General features: G+C 42.1%; 1 protein-coding gene across 1 annotated transcript in view; it reads right to left on the reverse strand.

Annotated features, from left to right (window-relative positions):
* LOC115035163 (aryl hydrocarbon receptor-like) overlaps window positions 1–19,094 on the reverse strand; it is a 28,662-nt gene that overhangs the window by 7,602 nt on the left and 1,966 nt on the right. Inside the window, exons 3-4 of the mRNA XM_029492878.1 lie at window positions 13,180–13,370; window positions 838–968 (exon numbers count right to left, since the gene is read on the reverse strand). Coding sequence (XP_029348738.1) covers window positions 838–968; window positions 13,180–13,370 — 322 coding nt within the window. The remainder of the gene's footprint in view (window positions 1–837; window positions 969–13,179; window positions 13,371–19,094) is intronic.

A 19,094-nucleotide genomic window follows, 5' to 3' on the forward strand; every position in this document is an offset into this window, starting at 1 on the left:
AGTGTGGCCACACCGCATTGCAGAAACATTCAGTCACACTGTTTAAAGGTGCAATTACAGTATTTTTAAAGTGTGTGGCCTTAATCTGTCAGTACCTTCATGACAGCTTCTGGGGGAGCAGGTGCTTGTAATTTGGAATTAAAAATGAATCCAAACCACCAATAAGTTAGACTGTGAAACCTTTTCTTCTGGTCAAAAACTACAAGGAAAAGCTTTTGTGTATCTGTTTATGGGGTGACCCTTTGGAACCGTCTGAATGATGAACTGAAACATTGTCCAAACACAGAGCAGTTTAAGAAGAAGTACAAAAAGGTATGAGGATGAACATAAACACCACTGAAGGTGAACACAGTTTTTCGTGTTCCTTCCTGGTTTCTTTGTTTCTTTATTTATTTTTTCGTACTTTTCTTCAGTAATGTTTGTTTCATTATATCATTTATTTGTGCTGTTTTTGATATGATAACTATTATTATTATTAATTGGAAGCAGGTAAATGAATTATTAATGACTCATTCAAAGTGAAGGGGTGCCGCAGCTCTGGCCCACCTCTCTCAGAGCACAGACCTGACACCTGTCCAGCCCGATGCTGCCAAACCAGACCCACCGCCTTCCTCTGCACTGAACTTAAAACACACACACACTCATCGATTGAGGTGTCTCCCACGGCGGCTCCAGCACTTTCGCAGGATTAGCAGCTTGAGGATTAGACTGACAGATCGGTTTCAGGAGTTTGCACGGTGGCTAAAACCTCACTCGTTCTTTTACCAACGAAGATCGGCTGCCCAAAGTAAGCAGCTCGACTCCGAGCCACCCTGTTTCCCCTTTGAGGTGAGGTACCTGGAGCAGGAGGTCTCCTTCAGAGAAGCCAGCGATGTCCACGTTGTTCCCGTTGTGTCCGTTAAGTCTCGGTAACGTCAGACTGCTGCTGCTGCTGCTGCTGCTGATGTTGTTGTTGTTGTTTAGGGTCGCTGCAAACAAAGTCAGAAAACAGACGAGAGATCAACAAAAGGAGGGTTGGATGGTCGGGGAATTTTAAGACTTTGGCATTAAAACTGATTAAGAAATGCAAATCGTCGCCATCTGAAAACTATCAAAGTTTCCAAGTGGAACCACAAATTAGCTCTGAATTTAACACTCACCTTCCAGCAGGTTTTTCATCATTTTTCCTGTAATGTGTAGCCCAGCTGTCTGGCTGCTGAGTAGCTTTACTTTCTATTGATAAACCTCATCTCCTGACCTTGGATGGTTTCCTGTGCTCTTTAACCAACAGCATTAAAATTCAACTTTTCCACCAGAAACGTTCACAAAGAGGAAAAAGCTGCACTTCACCCTTTATAATAACAATAATAATGATAATAATAAAAATAATGAATTCCTCCTTGATGAAATAATGTGAAATGTCATTGTCCGATGTTTATTATTCTGCTCACGTTGAATCAGAGGATGAGCAGGTCACCGATTAATTTCAACAGCTCTATTAAAATCTCATGGTTCACGGTGAATGGAGCACGCTTTTTAAGAAAAATCTCCTCTGTGTTTCGTGTCTTTTCTTAGCCTCTTATCAATCATAGCTGACGCTAATGAAGTTCAGAGCCATAACCACATGCAGACAGTACGAAGCAGGACATAAATAACGTCTGACACGTCTTTGTTGCTAGTCTACTGAAATAAACTACATATTTTGGAGTCATTTCAGTCTTGATGGGAATCCCTGAAAGAGGCCCAAGATTATAAATCACACACAAGAGCTTGCTTATAGTACTGGGGGGAAGTTTAAATCATCATTCTGCGTACTGTATTCACTTTTTCAAAGCTTTTGTTATGAAAAAGTGTTTAAATTTATTGTTTCCCTTCTTAATCTATATTTAACATCCCATCATAACATAGTACATTCTAAAAAAAAAAACAAAAAAAAAACACAACGTTTCAGCCGCTGATTGTGAATTCATGAAGGACAAACTGGATTTAAATGAGTTCAGCACAAAGCAAAAAAATGTGAAGAGGTCAGAAAACCATAACAGGTCCTTGATATTGTTTAATAACATCCGCTTTGAGAGGTGAGCTACATATTCATGAAGACATTTGTAAACCATTCAGCCCTCTGACGAATAAAACAGTCGGGTCACGTTTGAATGGAAACGTAACGGTGCGCCTCAGGCTGTCACTCTCCTCTGACTTAAAGGACCTGATGTAACAGGAAGCCGCTCTCAGTCGCTGGCATTAGCCGGCTGTCAAAAACACGCCAAGCAGACGACGAAGACAGTTTAGACAATCATTTTTCAGGGATTACAGAGAGACTCAGCAACATCTCTGTTGTGTTATTTTTTCATTAGACTGAGTGCGACAAACAGATAAGCAGACCTCCATCCTGGGCAGAAATGTCATCACTTTGAGGCCAACTCAAAAGGCGGCCCGCATCGATTACAGCAGTTATTGTTTCTACTCTGGTACACCTCACACCCGACACGTCATGTCACATTTAGCCAAACGCTCAAATCCAAAAGAGTGGCTGTTGTGTGATTTATGAGCCTAACATACAAATAAAAGTTAAAGTTCGCAGGACTATCTTGAAAAGTGACGACTTTTCTGAAGGATTTAAAGGGGAAGAATACATTTTACTGCTTTGATGGATCAGACTGCATGAAATAAAGAAAAAAAACAAAACAAACAGCATCTAATAAATGAATGATAAATACATTTTGGTAATGTAATGGAGCAACACGGTAATCTTTAAAAGATGAATTTATATTGTTTACATTTAATTTATTATTTCTGCACTATTTTCTTTATTTTATTGTCACTTTTGTGCTTCATTTAGTCCATTTATGGACTATACTTAACAGACTGGATTTTTTTTCTATGTGCCCGGGTCCAAAACGCCGTGGACGAGACTCTTTAGTGGATGTATAAATAATCTGGACGTGAGATCAGGAGAGAGCAGCAGAAAAAGTAGAGCCAGCTCTTCGGCTCAGTCGGGCTTCAATCGTTGGTGCCGGGCCAGAACGCAGGTTTTCTCATTGCTGGAAAACTGAGCACACACACAAATACACTTGGCCCTCCTGCATCTGTCCCTGGGGTCGAGGGGGGGGGCTTTTGTAAGCAAGAGTGCTTCCCTTATCTGGACGTCCACTACAGGAAAATCCCAGGATATGGCCTCTCCCAACCCGTCGGTCCAGTCCAGTCACGCAACTTCTGCAAGGAGGGAAGGGGCCCCTGAAAACACTCCCTTTGAACACAGACACAGCCAGTCACCCCTCCAGTGAGAACTCACACAGCGTTTACATAAACACAAACCCAGACATGCGCAGTCGCACAACCACACCGCACTGAGACGCTGCGTAAAGTCAGAGAATTGTGAAGCGAGCACAGGTGCAGCAACACTGCCGAGTGAAATTACAATTTCTGTCCTGTTTTTTTAAAACCAGCATCCAGTCACAGGTTCAATGAATAAATAAAACCAATCAAACAAACAATCTTGTATATTTTATTGTTGAATTCAAAGCTAATGCAGGAACCGGATCAGTATTTGGATGGAAAACCTCGAGGCGAGTCACTCATAAAGGTCCGCCGGCCCAACAACGCAACGCAGCAGGAAATGGAACGAGTAGGAGACACAGGTTTTGAGTTTAGGTTCAAGTGATTAGGACAAATTCTTTAACCTAGGAAAAGACAAACTCAGACTAACTAAAAAATTTACTTAATTGCAGAAGTGGATTTTGGAAACAAATGAAAGCTAAAGACATTAGAGGAGGAGGAGACTTTCTCTCCTGATGATTTGTCCCTCCGAGCTGCGTGTACACTGAACTGCGAAGCGGACTTGAGAGTTGAGTGGAATAAAAGAAACAAAAGAAATCAGATATGCACACACACACACACACACACGGTTATTTAATCCAGATCTATTCCAAATATCCCAGCACAATTAGATCAAGCTACTTCAAGTCCAAATCTAGATAATCCAACACATCCCTCATGCATTTCTTTCCTTTTCCTTGACTCAGCGTTTGCGTGAGTGAGCGGGCCTCTCTGTTTTCATTCTAGTTTTCTTCTCCATGCCATGCCCCCCCCCTGTCTTTTTTCCATCGCTAACAGTGTGAACAGTTTACTGCGCTGTGCCGTGCAGAGCTGTTCGTGTGCAGTTAACACGGGAAGAAGATGTTTAACGAGGACTCGTCCAGAGCTTGACCAGAGGCCGGAGAGACATTCCTGCCAGTTTTGTTGGGAGGCAGCGAAGGAGGGAAACCACAGATTTTCACTAACATGAAACCCAGACGGAGCAGGACGAGGACAGGGTGGGGGGAGGGCCATGTTCACATGTGACCAAAATATTGTAGAGGCATCACTTTACAGCTGGATCAACATGATTTAATGGCCTCTGGTTTTAACCCTCGGGGCCAGGAAACATTTATGTTGACAGTTAAGTCAGACGTTTTCCTCTTGAGGTGCTCTGAAGTGATTCATACGGGCTTTTATGTTTGATGGATGCGCCGCCATCCAGGATTCACTTTGACTACACTGGAAATAGTTGTGTTAACATTATTTCATTCTGATAGTCAGGGATCCAAAATCCACAATTGCCCTGCTCTTTGTTGCATGACGGACACGGGGGGGGTGCTTTCTCAAACCCGTCACTTATGGCAGCTTCAACCTGATATATAAACTGCAGTTTCACTTCTGCATGTGTGCATATTTTACGATGTGGAAGATATAAGAGTTCCTCATATTCACTGTAAAATCAAATAATGTACTTTTTCATTAATAACTCACTAAAGGCAGCCTGCTCCATCATGGTGGTTAAGTTTTAATGCAAACTGAAGTTTTCTATGCGAAGGGACAGAAACCGCTGGACTTCCAGGAGACGTCAAATGCTTTTAAAGTTAGAAAAATTGCTTTCTAAACGTTCTGTTCAATCTGTGCGTGTGATTGTCCGTCCGTCTGTGTGCGCTTGCAGAAAAGATGAAAGACACCTGAACCAGATGGTTAAAGTGGCTGCTGAGGTGTCAGGTGTCCCACTGACCGTCCTCCTGACAGATATATTTAATCAGCAAGGTCAGATCCATATTAGACTACCCCCTCCCTCAGGCAGCAGATTCAGACTGCACCTCTTTTATCCCCTCAGTAAAGATCCTGCTGTAATTTGTCCTTTAAAATTCTTCAGTGCTGGCTATTTTCATAGTGGACCTTTAGTTTTACATGACTCACCTAAACTGATTTGAAAATACGGTTTAATAGACACAAACATTCCTCCATTTACTGCCACCTTGTTATTCTTCCTGTGTTTGACTGCTGACTTTCGATTGAACTATCCATCAATGCATGTCAAAATCCAAGATGGCGTTATCTGCAAAAACTGTCTGTGTCCACAGACAGTAGTATGCTTTGCCTCCGAAATCTGATTACAAAAAAAAAAAAAAAAATCTTTTTTAAAACCACTGTGTAATCTGACACAGAGAGGGCCCCCGCTTCGGCACCAAACTGCAGCTTCCTGTTTCAGAGAAGAGGCCATTATAGGATTGGTGAAACAGAGTGCGCTTTTGATGCAAGAGTCACTCCGGGCAAACATCCCTGTCACTCAGGGCAGGAGGCAGCCTTTGAAGGATTTAATGTCTTTTCATCATGGGGGTAATTATGTCAAATCCAGAAGAAAAAAAAAAAAAAAACAAAAAACAAAACCTAGGACTGGCCAGCCTTTTTTTAACCTTGTCTGACTATTTAGGAAAACAAAAACAAGTACACGTAAAGTTTGGAGCTCTGAGTATTGAGAGTGAAACACATGCATAACTTTTTTTGACATGCATGTTGGATTTTCTTTGATACGGAACCAACAAAAATCTTGAAATAGTCTTAAGCTTAATAAAAAAAAAATAAAAATAAAAAAAAAAACTGTGTCAAACAGTATTTCCTTTAAAATATCAACAGACGCGCTGAAATCTGGAAGAGCAAAAAGGAAATGCTGTCACGGATTGGATGCCTGCCCCGTTCAGAGAAAAAGAGGGAGAAAAATAGAGAGAGAGAGAGTATAAAGCACGCCAGCAATGCATAGGGGAATATTATCTTGATTTGAAAACATTTAGTTCCAGTAGATCCTGTACAGAGATCCCTGTTCTCACGCAGATGTGCAGGAAAGGGCAGAACTTGCAGTAGCCAGCCGCCAATGAGGCGGGTCACTCGGTGCATCGGTTCATCCTCCCATCAGTCTTTTGATTCATGTCCCCGTTTACTTTCCATGACTTTAGGGTAAGGAAACAGCCTTCCTTTCATTTCTTCTCCTTCTTCTTGTGGTGATCGGACGAGAGCATGATGTTGGCATTTCAGTGAGAAGCTTTGGAGGGAAAACAGGTTTGCAGAGCCAGCCTGAGGCCAGCTAAGGATAAATCTTCCCTCCATACACCAACACATATTGTTTAGACTGACATGTCCATATGTTTTGAAGGCTTTGTTGTCACACCTTGTTTGTGTGCCCCCCCCGAAAAATAAAAACACAGAAACCCTCAAACACACCTTGATGGTGGTGGATCAAAATAAACAGTGATTACAGCCTATTCAGGACACGTCTTCTCTTTCGGTGGCGGCGGGGGGAGGTGACTCTGGTGAGGGGGCATGCCGCTTATCAGCACTCTGCTATTTTTGGCTCTTTTCATTCTTTCTTTCTTTTTTTTTTTTTAAATTGGCCTTGAAATGTAATGCCATCAGCTTTGGACTGGGCAAAGGTTCAAAGGAGGAGAAAACAACAAAAACAAAATTGAGCAAAATTCAGTTTTCTGCTTTAGGTGTGCCACGCACGTCATGCCACTGAAATGATTCCTATCAGTCTACGGGCGGTCAGTCAGAGGGCTACAGTCTGAAACCAGAAATACCAACCTCGCCGCCTACACGTTGTCTTTCTTTACCCCCGGCAAATCAGATAGCGTGTACTTGGACGTTGAATTTGCTGATAGATGGAAATAATTAGAAACACCTGAAGTCTGGAAATATATGCAAATTATAATCAACACAGCCAATTTACTGTCCTGAATAACAATCACAGTTTATATTTTCCCAAGCCCTGCCAAAAGCTGACAGATTTGAACTGTCCTCTTTAAATAAATGTAATCATACATCTTTTTGCGGCTCTGCATAAACAAACAACAGCATTTTTTGGACGAGTCTAAATGTCACAGAAAGCCTTGGTGGGCGAGCTCGGCTCCGGCCAGCGGGGGAATAAGACAAAAAAAAAAAGAAAGAAAGAAAGAAAGTAAAAGAGCTTGGGTATGAAGGGAGATGTAGCACTGCGGTTTGATGTTTGAAGCTGGAGAGACTAAGAACAAACCTTCCAAGAGAGTGGAAATTGGAAAAAAACAAAAAAACAAAACATGATTAAAACTGTCTCCCAGCGGTTGCTTGCATTGTCACGATATACTGAAAGGAGAGTGGTGAGTCCAGAGCCAACAGGCAGCTGCTGTCACCACACTGAGATGGCCTCCCCTGACTCGACAGGTGAATTACACTGAAGATTAAAGGGCACATAATCCTCCTAATGAGCCCACCAGGGCTCAGTGATAAAGAACTATTTAAATAAATATTTTGTTGTTACACATGTGTAATGCTCAGGGGTTTTTTTTTTTTTTTGAGGGGGGGGTTTGTATACATGTTTCAGATATTCAAATACCAAATTATATTAAATTACAGCACATAATATGGTGTTACCACATCAACTGTGATTGCTAGCAGGCCCTGGATGTTTTCAATGAGCCTGGAGAGCACAGTCCACATTTTTCTCAAATTTCTAACAGCGTCACACAAATATGTCAGCAGCAGTGATCCACAAGCCTTTCAAAATATCCTGCGCTGCCTCATAAAGTCACGCTATGAGCCCAACAACCCCGCTTACCCATAGAGACAGCTGCCATTTCTTTCCAGGCCACCGTGAATCTCTATCAGGTCTGTAAATCTCACTCGCACCCCCCTCAAACCGCTCATGTTTATTCTTTTCTGTAAAGCCTTTTCTTTTACCGAACGGTTTATGAGATCTCTATCTTAAATTCTAGGCATGTCCCCACTTGAAGACCCATCCCAGGCTTATGTTTTGACTGGGATAACCCCCGAGAGTCAACCTTGGTGATCTCTTTAAGGTAGATGGCAAAGAATCCAAATGTTTCATCTTATCCAACGTGATATAATTCAAATCAGGGCTAAGTTATGAAACTCAGAGTTTCATACATGGAGGGGGTTAAGAGACTGTTATGAGCTTTTAATTTTAAAGTCCATAGATGTCCATATCAGGTCTAGGTTTTATATTCATACAGTGAAAGTGTCCAAAGAGACATTCTTGCAGACTGGATTCAGAAACTGAGCCTTAAAGCCACCAGTCAGGACTTTCTGAACTTTGTGATGTCACAACAAAGCAAACACCGCCCTCAGTCACTCTCTACTATATTAGATAGGGAGATAAAGAAAGAATTAGGACATCACTCAGTGGTGAACAGAGTTTTACTGTTGCTTCTGTTCTAATAAGGACTATAATTCATTCCCACGTTACACGTGCAGAGGCAACATGAGACACCTGTTTGTATGTGCCTCTGTGGAAGCCATTCAAGCTTCCATTCATTATTTCCACAGCTGCCTATAAGGGCTATTTGCTGGAGTTCTGTCTTTGTTATACAAGAGGCTATAATAAATGAATGCTGGTTATCATGCTAGCTTCAGTAGAAGTTAGCGGTGTTGTTGTTGTTGTTGTTTTCCACTACTGGAGACAGCTGTTGATGAGGAGTGGGATGACGTTAGGTAGGAAACCTGCAATATTTCTTCACTGGAAAGTAAACAGCTCTTGATACCGACATCTGTTATGCAGCAATAACAACACTTATAAATAGCATTGTATAAAAATAATTCTCTGTTAAGTGAAAAACAAAGAATACACGTGAAAGGTAAAACTAGGACACTTGGTTAGTCATATGCTTATTTTACATGACTAATGACCTGAGCTGACCTTTGTGCTTGATGAGATGTGGTTAGAAATTTGTGGAGGGGTTGCACTCTATGAACCACAGGCGGACGTAAACAGTACATGTTTGTGAAGTTTCTCAGTCATCAAGTCCAGTTTCTTCCCACTAAACACTCAGAGACAGTAAACGCTGTTCCTGTGACTCTGGAAAGGTCACACAGATTGATGAGTCCAGAAAAAGGTCTGATCCACAGTCTGAGAATTCAAACTTTTGGTTTAAATAAAGTCACCCTGACTTACTAAAACAGATACCAGAGCTGACTTAAATGAGTTTGGCATCTGATATCCGTCCTGATAACACACTTATTTTGTATCCTATTATTATATTATTAAACAGCTGAGTCATTATGACAGAAATGATCCAATTCAGCTTTTATAAAACACCCAGTTCAGCCTGGTTCTGCCTCATAAAGGAAGTTTTTCCTTGCCACTGTTGCCAAGTGCTTGCTCTTGGACTGATATATTGGGTCCATAAAGAGTTTGGTCTAGATGTGTAAAATGCTTTGAGGTAACTTTGTCATGATTTGGTGCTGTACGAATAAATTTGATTTGATTTAGTGCCGACAGGTTGGAGGCGGCAGGCTGTGTTTGGTGGCTGACAGAGACAGATTAAAACAGATGTAGAGATTACAGCGTCAGAGGTTAAGGTATCCTGACAATCAACCTGCCGGCGAGTCAGGCTTCAAAAACCACATCTCTCACAATGTCACCCAGAGGGGGGGTCCTGCTGGTTCACATACCACGGACGCTTTGTCCGAATACCAGCGACTCAAGTTCGAACCTGACCTCTGACCCTTGGCTCTTCTGGGCCGTCTAAGCTCACGGTGGCTGACCAAATGAAGGCCTAATAATGTTGCATGGCACCATTTCCACTCAGATATTCTGTTAAAGCCCGGATCATACTTGTTAACTTGACAAAATCTGATCAGATTTTTAAAATGAGGTAACAATAGGGTGTCAAACTCCCAACTCATCACTAGTTTTGCAAAACTGACACACATTAGACCGCAGACCCCCAGTGGACGAGATTTTTGCTTTTAGATGTCTTATAACAGAAAGCATTTGCAATCCATTGTGTTACTTAAACTATTTGAAATATATTGAAAATAAATTATTCCTTTTTGGTGGCGGACCTCAGAAACCTCTTCGAGGACCCCTGGCGGGTCACAGACCACAACAACTAGCTTACTGTTCTTCCAGCTAAGAGTCTGCTAAAAGTGTGTGGTGGGTCTTTCTCTCTGTCAGAAACCAGTAAATATCCTGAGGTCTTCAACCAACAACTAATAGACTCTGCTCCCAGGCACCGAATCGCAAATATTATAAAGATTTTAAATATCTGAAAAGAAGAAAAATAAATCATGTTGTCCGTGGCCAATTGAAGCAGTCAGTGACTAAACTTTAAAAAAATTCAGTTTTCTTTCCAGAAAGCTTTTCAGATGATGATGATGATGATTGATGATGTCCAAAGAGCCAATGCCACTGCAGTTGTTAGCGTTCCTCGCAGCTCTTGATGTTTATGTGTGGTCAAACCTCCACAATGTGTCACAGGACTCGATTAAAGCAGCGCTGCATTCACAAACGAAGCTGATTAGGGATGTCATTTTTTCCAAAACAACTGCACACGAGTCCACCGTCCACCTGTGGCAGCACACTTTTAAACCAGCGCACACGCTCAACAGGAATTTCAGGTTTTCTGTGCAAAGTCCAACAAAAGACTCTTGGGTGGGCTGCCTGGTGTTAGACGCAGGGAGTTGATGCAACGGTTGCACATTAAAAATACTTTCATTTCAGGTTTCTGTGGATGTTTGTGTTGGCAAATTGTGACTTTGGTGCCGCAGACCTTTGACCACAGTGCTGCGGGTCACAATTGAGCGAAAGGGAAAAGGAGGGGCGCAACTGTGAATGAAGATGGCAGCATCCTGGCACTGGTGAGAGAAGCTGAGATGCAAACAACAGGATCTGGTTTTAATCCATACATTTGTGTAGTTTCTTTGCAATCACTGTGACTGAATGAAGCCAAAAGGGTTCAAAATATATATATATACACATGAGTATAAGTAACATAACAACTAAGTTTTTATTTCTGCCTCTTTGCATAGGTTGTCTGGATTTGTAAAATCGTGTGTGTAGTGTCTGAACCCAGAACTGCTTCATATGTGAGAAATGGAGTGTGCATAGTTGCAGCATGTACGTCTCATTTGAACATCTGGCCTCAGGCATTTGACATGTTTCCACTGATATTTTTCACATGTGCTGTCTATCTATTTACTTGGTGCAGGCAAACCATGCAGAACCTGTCGTTGTGCTATTTTTCTTTTTGATGACTCAATACTTTCTGAATTAATGACACATTCCTCACCTACGCCGAAGGGCTTGAATCCCATAAAGTGACTGAGAAACATGTCACATCTGAATCAAGTTGTAGCTATCAAAACATTTGAGTTATCCTTCCTGGAATCATGTTTCAACCCCTCAAACCTTATTTCAAACAGGTAATCGAAGCTGGGGAGCGATAATCCTGAGTTAGAAATGTCATGTGAACACAGTTGTGCAAAGTTTATGGAAACGACTATCTGAAACGATTACGTGATGGCGCAACATCAGCACTTTGGCATTATCTTGTCTGCATAGCGAAAAAAGAAAACTAAGCAACAGGGTGTGAGAACAAACAGCACTGGAATGTCACGACTTATCCGACTGCACGTAAAACGTCCATTCACACTGAAAGCACCTGAGCAAGAGAAAGGTTACAGTCTGTAGCTACAACTTGATTTATCTAACAGCACATATTTATTGTGCTTATTAGGTGGAATTTACAACATTATGGAGTGATAAGCCCCATCTTAGATAACTCTGGATAGCTCTGGAACGATTAGCCTTTTTCCTGGTTTTATATTCCCTTAAACTGCTTTGTTTCTCTTTAAAATACCCTTTTATTTCCTCTTTGTTCCCTTTTTTTAATGAACTTATGAAAATCCAAACAGAAAATCTAAATCCATACCATGTTGAACCAATTTTAATCCAAAGTAGGCCTCGAAAAATATTAACCAAAGGTACCGTTGCTGGCTTACACATCTGCTGCATTCTTCTGTTCCGGCAATAGTAAGATTCAGTGTTAATACAGACAGATGAAACAAAAGCAAATACAAACCACAACAGCCATAGCAACTGCTGCACAAATAGAAAAAACAAACTAAATAAAAACGGTAGTCGTGTTTCCTTAACAGAGATGCTGCTCTCTAAATAATAATTATATTATTAGTAGTTATGGTTTGATTATATGGATGGAAATGTAAGAAAAAAAAATTACAGTTATAATTAGCTGAATCAACTTTGTCATTAATTAGAGTGATTAGAGTGATTAATTAGAGTCCAAGGTTGTTTGTTGACAGTTGATCCAACATGTCCATTTAGAAATACCAGACCACAAACGGACAATTTACCAAAAAGCAAGCAGAGACCAGACTCGTAAATTCTTATGCCGGTGATGCCGAGAAGCAACAAAGCCAATTACTCAGCAGCTCGTCTGCCAACACCTCAGCCCGTCTGCTTCACTCAAAGAAAACTATCATTTGCAGCCGATAGGGAGGAGAGGTGCAGTGCGTGACACACACACACACACACACACACACAACTGACTCACGCACATGACTCATCAGATTTCCGAAGCAGAGGAGAGTCCGCTAGTCTAATCAACTTTCAGTAAAGAGTTTTAATCTTAAAAAACATTTCTTTATATTTTCTGTTGCTATTGTAGGTCGCTGAGAAGGTGGGGCGGGGCTGCGAGGACTGAGGATGTGTTGTTTCCGAAAACCAGATTCCTGCATGCTTCTCATTCCTGCCTTGGCTGTCAAAGGTAAAAATATATTTGTGCTACTCTCAACGCACTTCCAGGTGCAGCAGTTGTACGTGCTCAGATAGTTTCTTCAATTTTGCGTCGTCCACTCACTGAGCTTTAATCATAGGGAACTGAATCTGCCCATGAGTCATACAGTCCAGATTCTTAAAGGCAGACAACAAAGCACACGCCTTACAAATAAAACTAATTTAAATTTCTGTAAGTCTCTCTGTAGTCTCCCTGTGCCAAAGTAGACGGTGGTTTAGAGGTCAGAGTTGAAGGAGGCCCAGCTACACCTACTATGTTATTTTGCTGACATGATAGGAAATCTTTGGAGGCACCGTGGTGGACTCCTCACCTTTAAAATAGCTCTTGACCCTCAGGTAGCCCACGCTGAGGCGAAGGACTGACAGTTTGTCCAGACGAGAGCGGACATCCTCGGAGAAGGGCAGCAGGTCCGTCAGGCGGTCCAGCTCCCCGTTCAGCCGATCCCGGTGTCGCTTTGAAGGGTTCGACTTGATGCCTTCATTTCCGTCTGAGATTTTCTTCCTTTAGATGCAAAAAGAGATGCAGCTGGTTATTTCAATGCTCAATATGTTGATCGGAGACTGACCCAGTCCAGGCCTGGATAACCGGCCCTGCCAGGCCGTGTCATATGTTCGGGCCGAAGTGTGACACAGGGCAATTAAATATGACATATTAATGACAAGCCACATCGTGAGCAGTGACTGTCGTTTGTTCATCTGACTCAGCATCGGCTCCATTGTTAAGAGTACTAAATGTTGGAGTGCTGTCAACAGGAAGCGGCTGTCTGCCAACATAATAATCATTTTTATTTAGTCAGTTAGCTCATTTTCAGCTACAGGTCACTGTCGCTAGCTCGCGTCCATCAAACAACGTCAGTGATGTGTATTAACAAGTAAAAAGCTCCCACACAGCTGACCTCATTTATGTGTACGTTTTTTTTTTTTTTTTTCACATTTCACGTCAATGACCTTCCTAAATAAACCAAGCAGGAAGTGCCAAACTGGGAATTGATCCCTCTCTTTGAGCTGTTTCACTTCCAAAAAGTTCCTGTCGACAACCACAAACTGTCCCAAGAATCACCAAAAGGCTGACAAAAGACATCTCCCAGCATATTCGCCTAATTCTTTATTTCACAACACAAACCAAGTTTTCCTGGTTACACTTACGGCCAATATTCAGCCATGCAGCCGTGGTGGAGCGACAGAGCGGCTCTGTGAAACGTCATTTTGACGTCATAGCCGTTGTATAACCAATCAGATTGCTTGATTTGAGCTTCTATTCGCTCAGACTGGCAGTAAACTAAACTGAAACTGAATGCTGGTTTAACTGTGAGGACTCACAATGTGTGCTAAACGGGCTAACTGCTATCTAATCTGAAAATGAAGTGATTTCTATGAACAAGGGTTGAGAGAAAAACTAACTTCTCTGTTAGTTTGTTATAGAAGAGATGAAAAAAAGAGAAATAACACCATTTTTTAAGGTCTGTTTCGTTCTTTAAGGAAGCAATTTTCAGTCCAGACGGCAGCATGCAAAATATACAAAATTACCACCCCCCTAGCCACCCTACTAGCCCCCTTCCACTGGCTACTTGCATAGTTAATCGAGATGGGATCCAGTTTTTTTTGTTTTGTTTTTTTCGGTGGCAGCAGCTTTGTTTGCTTGACTTGACTTTCTCTTGACCACCCATGCTCAGAGCTCAAAGCTCATAGCTCAAACTCGCAGGGATTTGTGAAGATACATGTCATTACTCACAAATCAAACACACATGCCGTGCCGGGAGCAAAACCAAGTGTCGGTGTGAGGGAGCGTTTTGGGACGGCACGCCACAACGCTGTGCACCTGCTGCTCAGAAAGGTCATTAAAGATTCAAGAACAGGTAACGAGGACTGATGAGTCTCGGCGGTGCAGGTCTACCATCATCTGATTATGGAAGTACAGATGAATTATAGCTCAAATCTCATGTTATTTCATTTTACATCCCTCTGAACTTATTAACGTCTTGGTGCATTCCTCCTTCCTGTCTCTTCTCTCTCTTCCTGACCTCTGTTCCTCTCTTTCTTTCTTCTGTCATTCACCTCCCTCTCCTGTCTTCCTTTTCTTTCTCTTCCTCCTTCCTGTCCTCTCCCTCACATAGTTTTTTGGTTTCCCTGCCTTCTGCCACCATGACCCTTAACATCATTATCATCACCATAAATATTGTCAATGCTACTTAACATCTTTGTGGGACTTGCAGCGATCCTTCTTTCTCTCTCTCTCTCTCTCTCTCTCTCTCTCTCTCTCTCAGTTGGTCGTCCTGCCTGAAACCATTTGGTGAATTAATATTAGAGAGTCCAGTCCAGACCTGCTCTTTAGGAAGAATGAGATGACTTGACTTTGTTCAAAAAATTTACAAGTTTAGTCTCGTCAGTGTAAAATACCCTCATTTCGTGCACAAATCAAAACTCCGTCTTGCGAGATTCAGCATCTCAACCGGTTTAGTTCAAGTTCATTTAAAGAAACGTCCACAAAGACCGAGCAGCCCACTGCAAAGAATTTATATGTTTTGAATTTTATTAACTGTGAATTCTCAAGGATAAGGAAAGAAACTAGTACCTGCTGCTGTCATTTTATGGTCAAGATGAAAAACTCAAAGACTACTATTCAAGTTATGAGCGGGAGACCGATAGCAGGATTCAGTCACAGCTGTTAAAAATCGAGTTCGCAGTAACTGTGAGGAGTCTTCTTTTTAAACCCTTTAGAAAGAGGAACTAATCAGAGGTTTATAGCAATCTGGCCAAATCCAATCTGCTTAAATCACTTGGTTTCCGCAAAGAGTATCTTCAGCATCAACAGCTTTTCCAGGTCAACTACTTCCGAAGCATATCAAGAATTTGAGGCTTCAAGATCTCTACCTTTGCCTAAATTTCTCTGTTTACCGAAACTCTGCTTAATGGCAGGCTATTAAATTTCCTCCTCAGAGCCTAAACTCAATTGCTGGCCTCAGACCCGGAGCCGTACTTTCTCAGAAATGCAGCAGGACTGATCTCACTCTGCAGAAATGCCTAGAGGAGACAAAAGCCAGCATTCAGAGCCATTTTTCCACCTTGATTTGCTATGGATCACGGGGCTGAGCAGCAGACATCAGGGCGTCCGTTTTAAGGACAGAAAACCGGTTCACCTCATATATCCAATCCGACTGGGATTCTTTATCACCGCAACGAATGAGTAGAGATGAACCCAAACACCTCGGCCCCAGAAACAAGGCCGTCCATGTTGCATCCAGTCTGCTGTGAAACACAATTGTCTGTTCAACACTGATGAAGCATTTTCCAGATTCAGAGGGGTGACTCAGTATGAAAAATGTGTTTCTATACATGTTTGGCTGCAGAAAAACAAAGACTGCAACTCTGAAAGGAAGATAGTTTACAAAAGCAGCCTGTAGCCTACAAAAAAGCTTTCCAGACTGAGAGGCGGAAATAGAACAGAGAACTCATACAAAAACAACATATGTTGCACATAACTGTACAAGAACAAAGACTTTGATTGAGTTATAACTGGAGCAGTTCAATTTACCAAAATCCTACAGAGCCAAGTGGCAGCAATTACTGATGAGCACTGTATGTGTTTAGAAGTCACACAAAACTACGTTTTTCTTTGACTTTCTGTTCATGCCGGGAGAGAGTTTTTAAATGCTGCTCTGCAGCTGCAACATACAGTACAAAATGGATGCATAGAAAAACCAAGGCCAAATAAATCCGAGGCACGGCTCGGGCAATAAATCGCTGAATTTGCTATGTCCAGAAGAGCACAGCACAGCATGAAAGAGAGGTGTTTGGCTCAGGAATTTCTTTTTCTGAGGAGGTAAATGAGGGCCAGGGATTTTTAAGAGTCCAGTGAAAGTATCATCATCCAGGAAGGAGCAAATCAAGCACTTTTTCTAAAGGCAGTCAGGTGTGTGCCGAATGCTTTCCAAAGATCGAAGGTCGGCGTTTGTGTTGACTGACGTTTTAGGCTGGCAAACAGCCGCTCCAGTCGTCCAAGAGCTTATTATCAAACAGGCAAAGTCCTTTAGAGATTTGGCTTGGCGGTGAACAAACCCGACCTGAGACATATCGTACACTATGTTCATCTGGCAGATACTTTTGTACACAAGAGCCCCCCCCCCCTCAAACACACACACACACCTCAAAATGTCAGGAGTGATTTTAGCTTCAGTGTCTTGCTTAAGGGCACTTCGACATGCGGACAGGAAATCAAACGTTTGATGTGAGTTGCAGCCTCATAACATGTTCAACCCTGCTCAGCCATGCAGATCAAAGCCATAATGATATATGGGACATATTAAAACCATTACAGTCTTCAGATTGTAAAAATAGAATAATAGTTCATTAAGTATTACTCAGGCTTTATATCTCTGAGAAGATAACGTAGTTTTACGTCTCTTCACTCAAACCTCTGCTATCACCTGGTTTGTAAGAAGTTCAGAATCTTTCCTTTGGTTGGCGGACTACCTTGTTCACAAAATTCATCACAAAATTAAAGAAGTCCCGAAGTCTCGTTTAAGACTCCAAAAACAGGCACTTTGACACGAGTGCCATCGAGCCCAGACCTGCTTTATGATCTGTAGACCGGTGGACTGTATGAGAAGTCACATCAGCGTAATATTCCAAATTAAATAAGTGTTGTCTCAGACGCAGTGACGCAGTTCAACTGCTGGATTTCTCCTTTGAAAAGGAAACAAAAGAAGAAGAACAAAGTTTAACTGCAAAAGTGTTCACCAGGAGAGTTTCGGTTTGCTGCCACATCTCTTATCAGCATGTCTGCCTGTGTGTCTGTGTATGCATTTCTCACAATACCATTAGATTACTGTGCAAACAATATTTCCAGTAATGAAGCATGTCATTACTTGTTATTGAGGAAATCACTGCATGCTGAAAGAAATGTCCATGCTACGAGATGAATAACTTTTGTTGCTAAGTGCACGTTCACTCACACGTCATTTTCCTCTCCGGAGGGTTTTTAATGAGCCCTCTGTAGTATTATGAACTTAGATTTTCACAGCAAGCTGTAGCTCCTGTTGGATGGAAAAGCTGCACGGGACTAAGAGAATGACACGCTTCACGATTTATTCAATAGAACTGAGAATGACTTACGGAGAAACAGCCCAATAAATCACTGTCACCTCTTGTTCAGTTGTCAAACTGGACGTCTACAACAGGATTACAGATAGTGATGAGATGACGGTCACCAATTTGGAACCTGCGAGTTCGCATTTTTGGACATTAGGCACATGGCCGAGCGTTTAAGAAGTTTGATGCCGCCTGCAAACTCCCTGGAAGCCCTGCGAGACTGCGGGCCTTGTTCTAATTTTCACGGTGGTACACAGAATACATTAAATAGGTCCTTCTAATCACAGAGCAGGATTCATGGTGAAGGAGACTGGCAGCGCACACAGAAGGAATCTGGGTAATAAAACAGAGAATTTGGATGGCCAGATCTGCTGCAGTATTCCCCTATTGAGTGACCACAGCTTTTTACAGTCAGGCTCAGTGGTGCCTTTGTGCAGCTGAGCCCAGCTGGGCCGTCCGGGAAACCTCAGCCCTCATTGCTCCGTCCCAGACGCCTGAACACAGGCCGCCTCTTTATTTTGGGATTTACACTGGGAACAGGCTTTTCACACTTATTGCTGTCCTCGAATATGATTTCATATGATTATAAAACAGCGCTGGTGCTCATTTAAAGGCATTGTTACCGCCATGTGTTCACATTTACTTGGATTTAGTTTCTTTTCTTTTTTTTCAAACCCACTTCTGTGTTCTGGATTGTGGTGGAAGGGGGTGGAGGCTTTGGTTTACAAAGCAAACACAAAGTGCTTCACTGTCCTATTTACTGCTATCATGAAACTTATGGATCACCTCAACAAGTTGCAAAGATGCACCCTTATTGCTCCGTTTTGGTTTCCACCAACTCCTGAGAAAGATGTTTGCATTTTTAGCTCCTCCACGCTCTGTGGTCTGACTGCTGTTTGGGGCTGGTTCTGATTATAGACGGTGGATGTATAAAAGCGTTGGTGGATGAAAAAAGCCGCCCTCTCCTGAGGCCGATGATACCGGGGAGGGGGAACAAAAACAAACGACAAAACAACGACGTGAAAAACACTGAAAACATTCACAAAGCTGTGGGCAACAACAGAAACGAGTGATAATCCTCCGCGGGGTTGTCACTACAAGCAACTCTTCACTCATCACATACAGTCATGTGACTTGT

Source organism: Echeneis naucrates, chromosome 21 (assembly GCF_900963305.1).
Source record: "Echeneis naucrates chromosome 21, fEcheNa1.1, whole genome shotgun sequence".
Lineage (NCBI taxonomy): Eukaryota > Metazoa > Chordata > Actinopteri > Carangiformes > Echeneidae > Echeneis > Echeneis naucrates.